This window comes from Eptesicus fuscus, chromosome 3 (genome assembly GCF_027574615.1).
Source record: "Eptesicus fuscus isolate TK198812 chromosome 3, DD_ASM_mEF_20220401, whole genome shotgun sequence".
Taxonomy (NCBI): Eukaryota; Metazoa; Chordata; class Mammalia; order Chiroptera; family Vespertilionidae; genus Eptesicus; species Eptesicus fuscus.
Window position 1 is genome coordinate 106,878,429 of NC_072475.1, and position 15,727 is coordinate 106,894,155.

The 15,727-nt window shown below is 38.0% G+C and overlaps 1 protein-coding gene across 2 annotated transcripts in view; it reads left to right on the forward strand.

Moving 5' to 3' along the window:
- Window positions 1-15,727, forward strand: part of LOC103302011 (ceruloplasmin-like) — a 74,227-nt gene that overhangs the window by 32,648 nt on the left and 25,852 nt on the right. For both annotated transcript variants that reach the window (XM_008159003.3, XM_054714111.1), the window contains exons 12-15: window positions 318-528; window positions 1,299-1,438; window positions 3,103-3,231; window positions 12,352-12,458. In XM_008159003.3, coding sequence (XP_008157225.2) covers window positions 318-528; window positions 1,299-1,438; window positions 3,103-3,231; window positions 12,352-12,458 — 587 coding nt within the window. The remainder of the gene's footprint in view (window positions 1-317; window positions 529-1,298; window positions 1,439-3,102; window positions 3,232-12,351; window positions 12,459-15,727) is intronic.

Here is a 15,727-nt window from a genome sequence, read left to right on the forward strand (position 1 = left end):
ACACTGTTACACTTTTTTCTTTGATGCATAGTATTTATTATCTTCCAACATGCATAAAAGTTATACTATGTCTACAAGACCTTGCAATATAAACTGTAAGGGCAAGGATTTTTAACTGTTGTATTCATTGATGTTTCTAAAGTGCCTTGAAAGCCTGGCATAAAGAACATACTCAACAAATATTTATAAAATTAGTGAAAGAATGAATGAACTATCTTACCATATTCCTTTGGGGGTTTATATCTTATAGATGACTTCACAGAGAGAAAGAGGTCTGAATGCAAAACTTTATGAATTATTTTCTTATTTACCTCTAGGAATTTTTTATGTGGTTTGTCTGACTTCACAGCACTATCAAGGAGGCATGAAACATAAATACAAAGTGAGGCAGTGTTCAGAGCCATTCCCTCATCAAATGCAGTACCAAAAGGAGAAAATTTTTTATATTGCAGCTGAGGAAGTTGTGTGGGATTATTCTCCTAGCAGGACGTGGGAAAGAGAACTGCACCATTTACAAAGAAGAAAGAAGTATGGCGATAACTTCAGTCTCTAACTAGGAAGGCCTCATCCTGTAGTTTCTTACCCTTTCTTTTCAGTGTGTGTGTGTGTGTGTGTGTGTGTGTGTGTGTGTGTGTGTTGTAAGTTTTTGTGTTTGGTATGATATGTGTGTGTACTATGCATGTATGTGATTGGTATGTGTTTGTTTTATGTGTGTTTAGGATGCATTCAAATTTTGATAATTGACTTATGTATAATATCATAAATTCCAAATGACTTCAAATCTAAAAAACTTCTTCTGTAAATTGTTTCTTCTGGTCTCTCTTTCCATTTGTTGCATCCTATTTTCTTTATGGGTGCTACCATCCAACTGTATCACATTGAGATATAATAAACATAATTCACTACATTTAACATTTGGAATCAGTCAGATTTTCCTTTTGTCTACATTCATCTCCATCTACATCTGTTCCTCTGAAAACCTGAAATTAAAGACAGTAATTTTATTTTTAGTAAAATTTGATTTCTTTCTATAGTTCTCTCTCTTACTATTTATTCATGTATCAAAACTAAAATTTTATTCTTAAAATGTGTTTTAAAGTACAGAATAAATATTCAACAATCTTACCAGAATGAATATATTTTTAAAAAGAAGAAGTACTTTCCAAGGTACAATAGCTTCTAGATATTAATAAATTATATTATTTCAATAAGTAGTTCTTCCATTTGAGAATGTATCTAATTTAATTGTTAAACTAACTAATTTTGTGGGTTTTGTCTTTATTTTCATTTTCTCAAAGTGAAACAAACATGTATTTGGATAAAACTGGAACATTTCTTGGGTCCAAATATAAGAAAGTCATATACCGTCAATATGATGATATCACATTCACAAAGCAAACAAAAAGAAATGAAAATGAAAAGCATCTGGATATACTAGGTATAAGATATACAGTAAGATTGGTTTGGGGTGTTTGCTTCTTGTCCTCAGCCACTAGAGATGGTTGCACACATTGAGGATACTGTCAACTTCCATCTTGACAGAGAAAAATGCCTATAATGCTAACTCTAATTTGTTTTACTAGAAAAAAGAGTGATTCAAGTATTGTTTAAAGGAAAATAGAGAGACTGCTGAAAATTAATGTGGTTGGTTTCACATTGCTTGGTTTCTTGCACTCAGAATCCAAGAATTATGGATCTGGGAGAGACTTTAGATATAGCATGTAGCAATAATTGCATTGAAATTAAAATGAAGTCCAGAAATTCATCTATAGTGAGCAGGAGCACTTCTTTGCTTAAATTTGCTTTTAATTTAAACACTTAAGTGTTCTGACTCAGTTTTATCTCTGTCCAAGAGTGAGGAAAATTATAGCCCTTTCTTCCAACCTTGACAGATCAGCTAAGAAACCTATACCACTGAGCACCCACATGGAACATTTTCATAAGTAACAGGTCATTGTTTAGGCTTCACATGGCATTTCCATAGGTCATATGATGACTTCATATGTAAAATGGCTTTTCTATATGTTGCCTATTATTTCCAGAACTCACATGGTATTTCCATATGCCCAATCTTATTTGGTTCCTGCTATTTATGTATCTATCAAAGGGCATTTTTGGCATGGGATCCTGAGAAGATGGATTTACATGCCCATGAAGGGAGTGGCTATTGTTCTGGACTTTTGAGCTTGCCCCTTTTTGAGGGAGGGAGAAAGGGAGGTCTGTGCTATCTAGAATCCTCTGCTGGTAGGTGGTTACCTATCTTTAGTAACAGAAGGACATTTGTTTTCTCTAAGATTCTGGCCAAATGAAACAAGATAAATAATACAATATGACTCTCTAGATCCCATTATCATTTATACAGCAACAACAACAAAACACTTTATAGAAAAGGAAAAACAAGCATAGCATTTGGGAAGGTAGAATTACATGGGGGTCAAAGAGGTGTTGACTTTAACTTTAGCCAGTGTTCACCAGGTCTCTTCAGGGCTCTGATTTTAGTAATTATAGCACAAGTTTGAAGAGAATTCTTACTGTTTAGTTCATCTCAAAATCATTTCTGTTTCAGAATTTTTAGAGCCACCAATTCAATCTGCTTTCAAATAGAAGGAAGACTTGTAGCAAATGTTATACCTTCATTTCTTGGCCTGGGATGAAAGAGAGAAAGTAAAATTAAGGGGTCTTCGGTCTATCAGAAAGAATATTACCCTGGATCATAAAAAGGCCTTGTAGCTCCTTCCAATTTTCCACTAGGGTGAAGGGGGGAAAGAATTAAAGGCTTAAATGATGAGGTTGGGTCAAGAAAGAAAGTGAAGTGCTCCATTTCTAAATTGTGTGTTTTTGTATGCATTAACTGATACCCATCAAAGTAGGTTTTCTAGAGATGAAGCTTATAAAAATTCTAGATGACTAAAATTTTCCAGGCAAAAATCATGTTTTATAAATCAGCAATGATCCACTTATTAAATGTGTTTGTGTTTTATTTGCTACGTGTTAAGGAAAAGGATAAGAATGACTTACTCTGTAAATACTTAAGAAGACAGATGACTCATAATTCAAAATAATTTAAGTTTATTTACACACTTTTCTTTTTATATTTCCTAGGTCCTTTAATATTTGCCACTCCTGGTGAAAAAATCCGGATTATCTTTAAAAATAAAGCCTCAAGGCAATATTCTATTTATGCTCATGGAGTAAAAACACAGAATTCCACTGTTGTTCCAACACAGCCAGGTAACTGCTTTAGGAGAAAAAAAAAAAGCCCCAAAGCTTTTATACAGGTCTATGGGACTAATGTTTCTTCTTAAATACAGGTGTAGTTCTAGATGAGAAAGATCACTGGAGTAGTAAGAAGGGCCTGAAGAACTTAGGAGAGGAGTTCCTTTTGCAAATTGAGTTGACTTCCAAGGAGAAGCACCATGAGAAAAACTTTGCAGTATATACAATTTCTCCTCTAGAGCTACCTCCCTCCCACCTCTCCATCTATCCAGCTGCCAAATATTCTTATATTCAATCTCTCCAACTCAAATGCTAAAGTAGGAGTACAAGATGTTATATGTAAGGAAGGGGCAGGGATAGAGTTGAGCTGCTGAAAGGAAGGGATGAATCTCTTGTATTAATATTTCTAAGAAATCACCACTTTATTTTTTTTCTTTTTATATTTTTTATTTTATTTTTAAATTTTATTTTTATTATTTAAAGTATTAGAAATAGTAGTATATACGTCTCCTTTTTTTCCCCCTATTGACCTTCCCCTAGCATCCCCTACCCTCTGGTACATGCCTTAACCCACCCACCCCACCCCCAGTATCTTGTGTCCATTGGTTATGCTTATATGTATGCATACAAGTCCATCCTTCGGTTGATCTCTTACCTCTCCCCTCCCCCAACCCTCCCAACGTCTAACGTTCCCACTGTAGTTTGACAGTCTGTTTCATACTTCTCTGCCTCTGTATCTGTTTTTGTTCATCAGTTTATAATGATCTTTATTATCCATAAATTAGTGAGATCATGAGGTATTTTTATTTCACTGATGGGCTTATTTCACTTAGCATATTGCTCTCCAGTTCCATCCATGCTGTTGCAAATGGTAAGAATTCCTTCTTTTTTACTACAGCATAGTATTCCATTGTGTAGATGTACCAGTTTTCTAATCCATTCATCTGCTGTTGGGCATTTAGGCTGTTTCTAAATCTTGGCTATTGTAAATTGTGCTGCTATGAACATAGGGGTGCATATATCCTTTCTGATTGGTGTTTCTAATTTCTTGGAATACATTCCTAGAAGTGGTATTACTGGGTCAATGGAAGTTCCATTTTCAATTGTGGAGGAAATGCCACAGTGGCTGCACCAGTCTGTCCTGCCACCAGCAGTGAAGGAGAGTTCCTTTTTATACGCATCCTCTCCAACACTTGTCTTTTGTTGATTTGTTGATGATACCCATTCTGACTGGTGTGAGATGGTACCTCATTGTTGTTTTGATTTGCATCTCTCTGATGATTAGTGACTTTGAGCATGTTTTCATATGTCTCTTGGCTTTCTTATGTGCTCTTTCTAAAAGTGTCTATTTAGGTCCTTTTTCCATTTTTTGATTGTTTGTCTCCCTTTTGTTAAGTTGAATGAGTCCCCTTCAAATGTTGGAGATTAAACCCTTACCACTGATAATATTGGCAAATATGTTCTCCCATGCAGTGGGTTTTCTTGTTGTTTTGCTGATAGTTTCTTTTGCTGTGCAGAAGTTTTTATTTTGATGTAGACTCATTTGTTTATTTTCTCTTTATTTTCCATTGCCCTAGGTCCTAGGAGCTGTAACAGTAAAGATATTGCTACGACAGATGTATGCTATTTTGCTGCCTAAGGCTTCTTCTAAGATTTTTATGGTTTCCCATCTTACGTTTAAGTCCTTTATCCATTTTGAGTTTATTTTTGTGTATGGTGTATGTTGGTGGTCTAGTTTCATTTCTTTGCAAGTATCTGTCCAATTTTCCCAAAACAATTTGTTGAAGAGACTGTCTTGACTCCATTGTATGATCTTGCCTCCTTTGTCAAATATTAATTGAGCATAATGGCTTGGGTTGATTTATGGTTTCTCTGCTTGATTCCATTAGTCTATATGTCTGTTCTTGTGCCAGTACTAGGCTATTTTGAGAAGAGTGGCTTTGTACTATAGCTTGATATCTGGTATTGTGATTCCTCTAACATTGTTCTTCTTTTGCAAGATTGCTGCAGCTATTCGGGTCTTTTTTTTATTCCAGATGAATTTTTGGATAATTTGTTCTAGGTCTTTGAAGTATGCCATTGGTATTTTAATGGGGATTGCCCTGAATTTAAAATTACTTTAGGTATAATGGACATTTTAATTATGTTGATTCTACCATTCCATGAACATGGTATATTCTTCCATTTGTTCATGGCTTCCTCTATCTCTTTTTTTCAGTGTCCTGAAATTTTCTGAGTATAGGTCTTTGTCTCCTTGGTTAAGTTTATTCCTAGGTATCTTAATTTTTTTGTTGCAATGGTAAGTGGAATTGCTTTTTAAATTTCTCTTTCTGTAAGTTCATTATTGGTGTATAGAAAAGGCATAGACTTCTGGGTGTTAATTTTGTATCCTGCTATATTGTCAAATTCATTTATTAAGTCTAGTAGTTTTTTGATGGAGTATTTGGAGGGTTCTATGAACAATATTCTGTAATCTGTGAATTAAGGACACTTTTCCTTCTTCTTTTCCAATTCCGATGCCATATCTTTCTTCTTGTTGTCTGATCGCAATAGCTAGTTCCAGTACTATGTCGAACAGGAGTGGTGAGAGTGGGCATCTCTATCTTGTTCGTTTTCTCAGGGGAAATGGTTTTAGTTTTTTTCCTATTGAGTATGATGTTGGCTGTAGGTTTGTCATATATGGCTTTTATTACGTTGAGGTATGATCCTTCTATTCCCAACTTGCTGTGAGATTTTATCAAGAAAGGGTATAGGATTTTGTCAAATGATTTTTCTGCATCAATGGATATGATTATATGTTTTTATCTCTCATTTTGTTTATGCAGTTTATCACATTTATTGATTTGCTGATATTGTACCATCCTTGCATCTCTGGAATAAATACCACTTGGTCATGGTGTATGATCTTTCTCATGTAATGCTGGATTCGATTTGCTAGAATCTTGTTGAGGATTTTGGCATCTATGTTCATGAGGGATATTGGCCTGTAATTCTCTTTCTTTGTGTTGTCTTTATCTGGATTGTGGATTAGGGTAATGCTGGCTTCATAGAAAGAATGAGGAAGTGCTCCTTCCTCTTGAAATTTTTGGAATAGTCTGAGGAGGATAGGTTTTATTTCTTCCTTGAATGTTTGGTAAAACTCCTTTGTAAAGCTGTCTGGACTAAGGCTTTTGTTTGCTGAAAGGTTTTTATTATTATTATTATTATTATTATTATTATTACTGTTTTAATTTCCTCCATAGTTTTCTGACTATTCAGGTTTTTTTATTCCTCCTGGTTGAGTTTTGGAAGATTGTATTTTTCTAGGAATATGTCTATTTCTTCTAGGTTGACCAGTCTGTTGGAGTAGAGTTGCTCATAGTATTTTCAAATGATCTTTCGTACTTCTGTGGGGTCTGTTGTTATTTCACCTTTCATTTCTGATTTTGTTTATTTGGGTCCTCTCTCTTTGCTTCTTGGTGAGTCTGGCTAGAGGTTCATCAATCTTGTTTATCCTTTCAAAGAACCAGCTCTTCATTTCACTGATCTTTTGTATTGGTTGTTTTTTGTTTGTTTGTTTGTTTGTTTTTTTGGTTTTGGTTTTGGTGGGGTTTTTTTGGTCTCTGTCTTTCATTTCCACTCTGATCTTTATTATTTCCCTCCTTCAGCTTACACTTAGCTTTTCTTGTTGCTCTCTTTCTAATTCTTCAAGTTGCAGATTTTGATGGTTTATTAACAGTTTTTCTTGTTTTTTGAGGTAGGCCTGTAATGCTATAAACTCCCCTCTCAGAATTGATTTCACCATGTCCCAAAGATTTTGGATTGTTGTGTTTTTATTGTCGTTTATTTCCAGGATATTTTTAATTTCTTCTTTGATCTCTTTGGTAACCCACTCAGTGGTTAATAGTATGTTATTCAGCCTCCAACTGTTTGAATTTTGGTGATTGTTTTTATTGTAATTGATTTCTAATTTTATGCCATGTGATCTGAGAAGATGCTTGATATGATTTCAATCCTCTTGAATTTGGAGAGACTTTGTGTCTCAATATGTGGTCTATCTTTGAAAATGTCCCATGTGAGCTTGAGCAGAATGTATATTCTGTTGTTTGGGGGTGGGATGTTCTAAAGATGTCGATTAAGTTCATCTGATCTAGTAAGTTGTATAGGATTTTTTTTTTTTTGCTAATTTTTTTATCCAGAGGATTATCCAGTGATGTTAATGGGGTATTAAAGTCTCCTACTATGATTGTGTTATTGTCAATCTCTCCCCTGATATCTTCCAGAAGTTTTTTTTATGTATTTGGGTGCTCCTGCATTGGGTGAATAAATGTTTACCAGAGCTATATCCTCTAGTTGTATCAATCCTTTAGAATTATGAAGTGGCCTTTCTTGTCTCTTGTTATCTTCTTCACTTTGTGGTCTATTTTGTCAGAAATAAGTATTGCTACCCCAGCTTTTTTTTTTCATTTCCATTTGTCTGGTAGATATTTTTCCATTCCTTCACAGTCTGTGTGAGTCCCTTGTTCTGAGGTGGGTCATCTGTAGACAGCATATATATGGGTCATGTTTTCTTATCCATTCAGTCACTCCATGTTTTTTGATTAGAGTGTGTAATCCATTAACATTTAATGTTATTATTGATAGGTACTTCTTTGTAGCCAATTCTGTACTTTATGCCTGTGTTCCTTCCTCCCTTTCTATTTCTTCTTTTTACAGCATTCCCTTTAAAATTTCTTGCCTTGCTGGCTTGGTAGTGATAAATTCCCTTAGCCTTTTTTGTCTGCGATGCTCCTGATTTCCCCTTCAATTTTGATTGATAGTTTTGCTGGATAGAGTATTCTTGGACTCAATCCTTTGCTTTGCATCACTTTGTATACTTCCTTCCATTTCCTTCTAGCTTGGTGTGTTTCTGTTCAGAAATCATTTGATAATCTGATGGGGGATCCTTTGTAGATAACTCTCTGTCTCTCTCTTGCAGCCTTTAAGATTCTCTCTTGGTTGTTAACATTCACCATTGTAATTATGACGTGTCTTATTGTGGGTCTTTTGGGGTTCATCTTGCTTGGGATTCTCTATGCTTAAGTAACTTTTTTCTTCCCCATATCAGGGAAGTTTTCTGTCATTATTTCTTCAAATAGATTTTCTAATCCTTGCTGCTCTTCTTGTCCTTTTGTCAGCCCTATTATATACATGTTACTTCATTTCGTGTTGTCCCAAAGCTCTCTTAGGCTCTCCTCCTGCTTTTTAATTTTTTTCTATAGCTGCTGTTCAGATTGGGCTCGTTTCTCTTCCTTACCTTCTAACTTACTTATTCGGTCCTCTGCTTCTTCTAGTCTACCGTTGAAACCTTCCATGATGTTTTTGATTGTAGCTATATCACTTTTGATTTTTTCCTGATTTTTGCCTAGGTTGTTGATTTTCTCGTCCATCCAGTGTATGAACTATACATCCATTACCCTGAATTCTTTTTCTGTCATGTTGCATGCCTCCATTTCACCTATTTCCATTCTTGGCAATTCCTCTTCTTTCTTTCTTCTGGGGATCATTTCATTGTCTCCCCATTCTAACTATCACCAGAAGGTTCAAACACCAAGTTTTGGGGTCCTGAGCCATGTGCAGTGGGAGCGTTACACCACCCATGTGTCATTGAAGAGCTCCAACACCAAAATGTGTGGCTGCCGTGGATTGGTGGGAGCCACGCTCATCCAGGATCAGAGTCACTGGCACTCAGTACAGCCTCGTGCACTCACCTAGAATCAGGAACCCTGCCTGTTCCACACTGATAAAGAGACCCCACTAGCGTGTGCTGAAAATCAAAGTTCCCTAGCACACGCCAGGAGTCAGAATCTCCCTGTGCCTGTGCCGAGAATCAAGTATCAGGATCTCTGTTTCTTGGTGTGGCCTCATGCTGAGAATCAGGGTCCCTGTGTGCGCATATGCTGAGAGTTGGAGTCATTGACTCTTAGTGTGCATGCACTGTGAATCAGGGATCCCAGGCGCGCATGACGAGAAACAGAGTCAAGTCACTGTTGCTCAGTCCTGCCTCTCATGCAGAGAATCAGGGTCCCTGGTTTGCTTGGGAGACTGGGTTGCACAGCTGCCCTCTGTCAGCAGGAGGTCAACTGCTAAGCTGCGAAAAACAGACTTCTGTGTGCTCTTGCCCAGAATCAAAGTCAGGTGGCACTGCCACCCTGTGTGGGCATGGGGTCTGGTCATGAGAGTGCACTCTGCAGGAAGCAGATTCCCAGTGTCCACGCACTCTGGGCAGTGGAGCCAGAGCCACCCTGTCAGGGCATGGAGTCTGGTCTTTGTGGGAAACAGATTCCCAGTGTCCACGAGCCCAGGCTCAAATTCGGGCAGTGGAGCCGGAGCCGCCCTGGGTGGGTGTAGGTCTGGTCTCTGTGGGAAGCAGATTCCTAGTGTCCCCACACCCAGGCTCAAATTCCAGGCAGCAGATCCAGAGCTGCCCTGTTGGCGTGGGGTCTGGTCGTGGGCTTGCAATCTGCGGAAAGCAGATATTCAGTGTTTGCACACCCAGGCTCAAATTCAGGCAGTGGAGCTGGAGCCACCCTGTGTGGGCAGAAGGGACCAGCAGTTCCTATGGTGCTGCAGCGAGTTTGTGGGGAGGGGTATGGACTCTGTGACTCACAGAAATCTGTGGCTGGGATGTCTGGATTCTTGGTGTCTGTGGATCTGCAGCTGTGGTCACAGGTCTTTGTCCCCTGTGGCTATAGAGTCCCAGTTTGTGTCTGAGACCAGATTTGGTGGTGGTGAGGCTAGGATCCTAGTCTCAAGCAGTTCTGTTTTTCAAGATGGTGTGGTCTCTGTGCCTGCACTGGCCACCCCTGAAGTGTCCATGGTGGCAGCGGGGTTTTGCCGTCTAAGACTTCTAAGACTGCCCATTTAGGCAGCCCCTTGGAAGACCTGCAGGATCTAACTGTTTTTAGATCTCTCTCTCTCTCTCTCTCTCTCTCTCTCTCTCTCTCTCTCTCTCTCTTTCTCTCTCTCTCATACACACACACACACACACCACGTCCACACACTACTTTATCACTCCCTCACTCTCTCACACACTCTCCCTCCCTACCTTCTTGCTGGTCGCCATCTTCCCCGCCCCCGCCCCCTGCCCCGACATCACCACTTTAGAGTATGCCATTCACTTTCTCAACTTATAAGAAAATGAAAAGTTTTTACCATATGCTCAGGAAACTGAATCTGAAATGAAGATTTGTGTGCAGGTAGTGCTGTTGGGATCAATGACAGTGGAGAGAAAGAGAAGAAAGCAGAATTGATCAGGGGGAGAGGTTGAACAGAGATGCAGCCTCAATAGAAGTCACAGCCAACCATGCAAGAAGTTCTGAAGAGAGGGTGGCCCCAGCTGTCCTGAGTTGGGGTGAGAAAACTGGCCCTGTATGACCCTGTGTCACCAAACCAGTTCCATGCTGGGACCTGGCCCTGCACCAGCATGGACTGGGACATATCCAGTATGAGGCAACCTCCAAGCTCCTGAGAAAAGATTTCAAGAATGAGTTAGAATGAGAATGAAAGTAAGTTTTATTCAGGTAGAGACACACTGTTGTGAAAGAAGCAAGAGTCTCAGTGGATCGGGGCAACTCGCAAGTGAGTTGTGCAGTGGGTAAGTCAGTTCTTGGGATTTTATGTGTTTCCAAGGGTAGGTTATTTCTGAACTTTGTGGTGCTAAATTCTGACTCTGTCTTCTTGTTGTGGGGGATATCTTGTTCCTGATATGGTCCTTTCTGGAAGTGTCATGATGGTTCACTCCTTTGGCCCCCTTCTACTTGTGGCAATGGTGTAATGAGCTTTGGGGTCAGTATCTGGTCATTTTTTTCTTTGAATGATCTGGTTTTAGTCAGTCCTTGTTGTTGTTGACTTCTGTGACCACCACAAAGGTTTCCTGCCATAAGCTATTTCCCTTTGGCCATAAAGGGAGGTGAGAGGGCTCTGGAGAGAGGACCTAGGGGTTTATTGGCCTTTGATGTTGGCTTGTTCTTTCTCACTCGACTTATCAGGATTTTCCCCAAACTTCTTTCTATTCTGCCTCCCCTGCAGCAGTCATTGGATGCAGGTTTTGGCAAGATGGGTTTATAGCCAGTGGAGCCACTCATTTGTTGTTAAAGAGGGATCTAAGAGGGGTATCAAGGATGTCCCCCATAGTTCCCCACAAAAACAAGAAATTCTAGAAATTAAAGGTATCAAGGAAAGCACCACTTGATGGTGGTTGAAATATTTTCTTTTGATTTTAAAAACAGTCCTATATTCCAATGTGAATTGCCTATCAAGAGCGTTTGCAAGTCATTGCTATGTACTGATTAATCAGAAAAGGATCACATTCCCTGTATTTCACAGACACTTCTGAATACCTGCTGTGCCCCAGGCAATGTGTGGTATGCTGGAAGGGCAGGGTAAGAAGTAAATAGATAGTTAAAGACTTGGAAGCAGGGAGAGTGGGGACAAGGTTGGTTAGTGGAGGATGAAAACTATGTCACAGGTACTTGGGAAAATTAACTTAAAACTCTGAAAGTAGGAGGTGGAGGATTATGCAGCAAGGGGTAAGAGTGGGGCATCAAAAGAACTTTCCAGCAAGAGTCAATAGGGATCATTTTGAAGGGATCAAATAGTTCTGGGTGGAAAGTAGGTCTATGAAATCCACAAATTGGAAAGTTCAGAGCTGGGATTCAAAATAAGTCTGTCATATTCTGAGTTTTCATCACAACAAAAAAAATGTTTATTGAATGAATGAATTAGATATTTAATAACTGACATTTTTCAATGACAGAATCACTGTAAGGTTTTGATCCAATAACCCTGACTACATAATAACCAACATCATAATGTCATTGAACTTGCCCAAAGGCCCAGGTAATGCAACATCAAGGGCTTCATTTGCATCATCTTGTCTAATTTCTAAATTCCTGTTTGATGTGCATGTGGAAACAGAAGCTCAGAAACAGAAATACATTGTCTAAGATCACAAAGCTAGGAGCAATAGAGTCAGAGTGGGGAATAAACAAAACAAAATGAGAACTCTGTTGGCAATTATTTGCATAGCTTTAGCATCTGCTCATTATCTGGTTCTCCATAAAGAAGTATGGTTTAAAAGATACTATATTAATACATTGTATTTGCCTATTTTAGAAAAGATCCGAACATACATTTGGCAGATTCCTGAAAGAACTGGTCCTACCTCAAAGAACTTTGAATGCATACCTTGGTATTACTATTCCACTGTGAATCTGGTTAAGGTAAACTTTAAATCAAATCTCAGGTTTTCTTTTATATGTTTTTTTTCTATATTGACTAAGGACACATTACATATGTATCCTTATCTCCCCATTGCCCAAGCTACGCCCCCCCCCATCCCACTCATGCCCTCATCCCCCTGGTGTCTATGTCCATTGGTTAGGCTTATATACATGCATACATGTCCTTTGGCTGAGCTCTCTCCCTTACCCCCACCCTCTCCTACCTTCCCTCTGAGGTTTGACAGTCTGATCTATGCTTCGCTGTCTCTGGGTCTATTTTTATTCATCAGTTTATGTTGTTCATTTTATTCCATAAATGAGTGAGATCATGCAATATTTATCTTTCTCTGACGGGCTTATTTCACTTAGCATAATGCTCTCCAGTTCCATCCATGCTGCTGCAAATGGTAAGAATTTCTTCTTTTTTACTGCAGCATAGTATTCCACTGTGTAGATATACCACAGTTTTTTCATGCACTCATTTGCTGATGGGCACTTAGGCTGTTTCCAAATCTTAGCTATGGTAAATTGTGCTGCTATGAACATAGGGGTGCATATATCCTTTCTGATTGGTGTTTCTAGTTTCTCAAGATGTATTCCTAGAAGTGGGACCACTGGGTCAAATGAGAGTTCCATTTTTAGTTTTTTTAAGGAAACTCCATACTGTTCTCCACAGTGGCTGTACCAGTCTGCATAACCACCAGCAGTGCATGAGGGTTCCTTTTTCTCCGCATCCTAGCCAGCACTGCCATTTGTTGATTTGATGATGATAGTCATTGTGACAGGTGTGAGATGGTACCACATAGTCGTTTTGATTTGCATCTCTCAGATGATCAGTGACCTTGAGCAATTTTTCATATGTCTCTTGGCCTTTCTTGTATCCTCTTTTGAAAGGTGTCTATTTAGGTTCATTGCCTATTTTTTTATTGTGTTTTTTTTTTATCTTTCTTTTGTTAAGTTGTATGAGTTCCCTGTAAATGTTAGAGATTAAACCTTTATCAGTGATAACATTGGCAAATATGTTCTCCCATGCAGTGGGCTTTCTTATTGTTTTGTGGATGGTTTCTTTTGCTGTGCAGAAGCTTTTTCTTTTGATGTAGTCCCATTTGTTTATTTTCTCTTTAGTTTCCATTGCTGTATCAGTGAAGAAATTGCTTCGGCATATGTCTGAGATTTTGCTGCCTGTGGATTCCTCTAGTATTTTTATGTTTTCCCATCTTATGTTTAAGTACTTTATCCATTTTGAGTTTATTTTTGTGTATGGTATAAGTTGGGGGTTTAGTTTCATTTTTTTGCATGTATCTGTCCAATTTTTCCAACACCATTTATTGAAGAGACAGTTTTGACTCCATTGTATGTTCATGCCTCCTTTGTCAAATATTAATTGAGCATAGTTGTTGGAGTCGATTTCTGGGTTCTCTATTCTATCCATTGATCTATACATCTGTTCTTAAAACAATACCAGGCAGTTTTGAGAACAGTGGCTTTGTAATACAGCTTGATATCTGATATTGAGATCCCTCCTACTCTGTTCTTCTTTCTCAGGATTGCTGCAGCTATTCAGGGTCTTTTTTTTACTCAAGATGAATTTTTGGAGAGTTTGGTCTAGGTGTGTGAAATATTCTGTTGGTATTTTAATGGGGAGTGCATTGAATCTATAGATATCTTTGGGTATTCTGGACATTTTTATGATGTTGATTCTACCAATCCACGAGCACGGTATGTTCTTCCATTGTTTATATCCTCCTCTATCTCTTTTTTTCAGTGTCCTGTAGTTTTTTAAGTATAGGTCCTTTGCCTCCTTAGTTAAGTTTATTCCTAGGTATCTTGATTTTTTTGGTGTGATGGTAGATGGGATTGGTTTTTTAGTCTCTCTTTCTGTAAGTTCACTATTGGTGTATAGAAATACCATAGATTTCTTGGCATTAATTGTGTATGCTGCTACATTCCCAAACTCATTTATTAAGTCTAATAATTTTTTGATGGAGTCTTTAGGATTTTCTATGCACAGTATCATGTCATCTGTGAATAATGACAGTTTTATGTCTTCTTTTCCAATTTTGATACCTTTCATTTCTTCTTGTCTAATTGCTATGACTAGCACTTCCAGAACTATATTTAGCAGGAGTGGTGAAAGTGGGAATCCCTGTCTTGTTTCTGCTCTTAGGTGAAATGGTTTTAGTTTTTGCCCATTGAGTATGATGTTGGCTGTAGGTTTGTCATATAAGGCTTTTATTATGTTGAGGTATGATCCCTGCATTCCCCCTTTGCTTAGAGTTTTTATCAAGAAAGGGTATTGAATTTTGTCAAATGCTTTTTCTGCATCAATTGATATGACTATGTGATTTTTATGTCTCAATTTGTTTATGTGATATATCATGTTTATTGATTTGTGGATATTGTACCATCCTTGCATCCTCGGAATAAATCCTACTTGATCATGGTGTATGATCTTTCTGATGTAATGCTGGATTCAATTTGCTAGAATTTTGTTGAGGATTTTGGCATCTATGTTCATGAGGGATATTGGCCTGTTATTCTCTTTCATTGTGTTGTCTTTATCTGGTTTTGGTATTGGGGTAAAGCTGGCTTCATAGAATGAGCTTGGAAGTGTTCCTTCCTCTACAAGTTTTTGGAATAATCTGAGGATAATAGGTTTTATTTCTTCCATGAATGTTTGGTAAAACTCATCTGTGAAGCCATCTGGCCCCGGGCTTTTGTTTACTGGAAGCTTTTTTATGACTGCTTCAATTTCTTCCATAGTTATATGCCTATTGAGATTTTCCTGATTGAGTTTTGGAACATTGTATTTTTCTAGGAATATGTCCGTTTCCGCCAGGTTGTCTAGTTTGTTGGAATAGAGTTGTTCATAGTATTTTTTAACAATCCTTTGTATTTCTGTGGCGTCTGCTGTTATTTTGCATCTTTCATTTCTGATTTTGTTTATTTGGGTCCTCTCTCTTTGCTTCTTGGTAAGCCTGAATAGAGGTTCATCAATCTTGTTTATCCTTTCAAAGAACCAGCTCTTGGTTTCATTGATCTTTTGTATTTGTGTGTGTGTGTGTGTGTGTGTGTGTGTGTGTGTGTGTGTGTGTGTGTTTGTTGTTGTGTGTTTTTTGGTCTCTATATCATTTATTTAATAGATATATTTATTTATTTCTGCTCTGATCTTTATTATGTCTTTCCTTCTGCTCCCTCTGGGCTTTACTTGTTGCTCTCTTTCTAATTCTTTAAGTTGTAGAGTTAGATTATTTACTGCCAATTTTTCT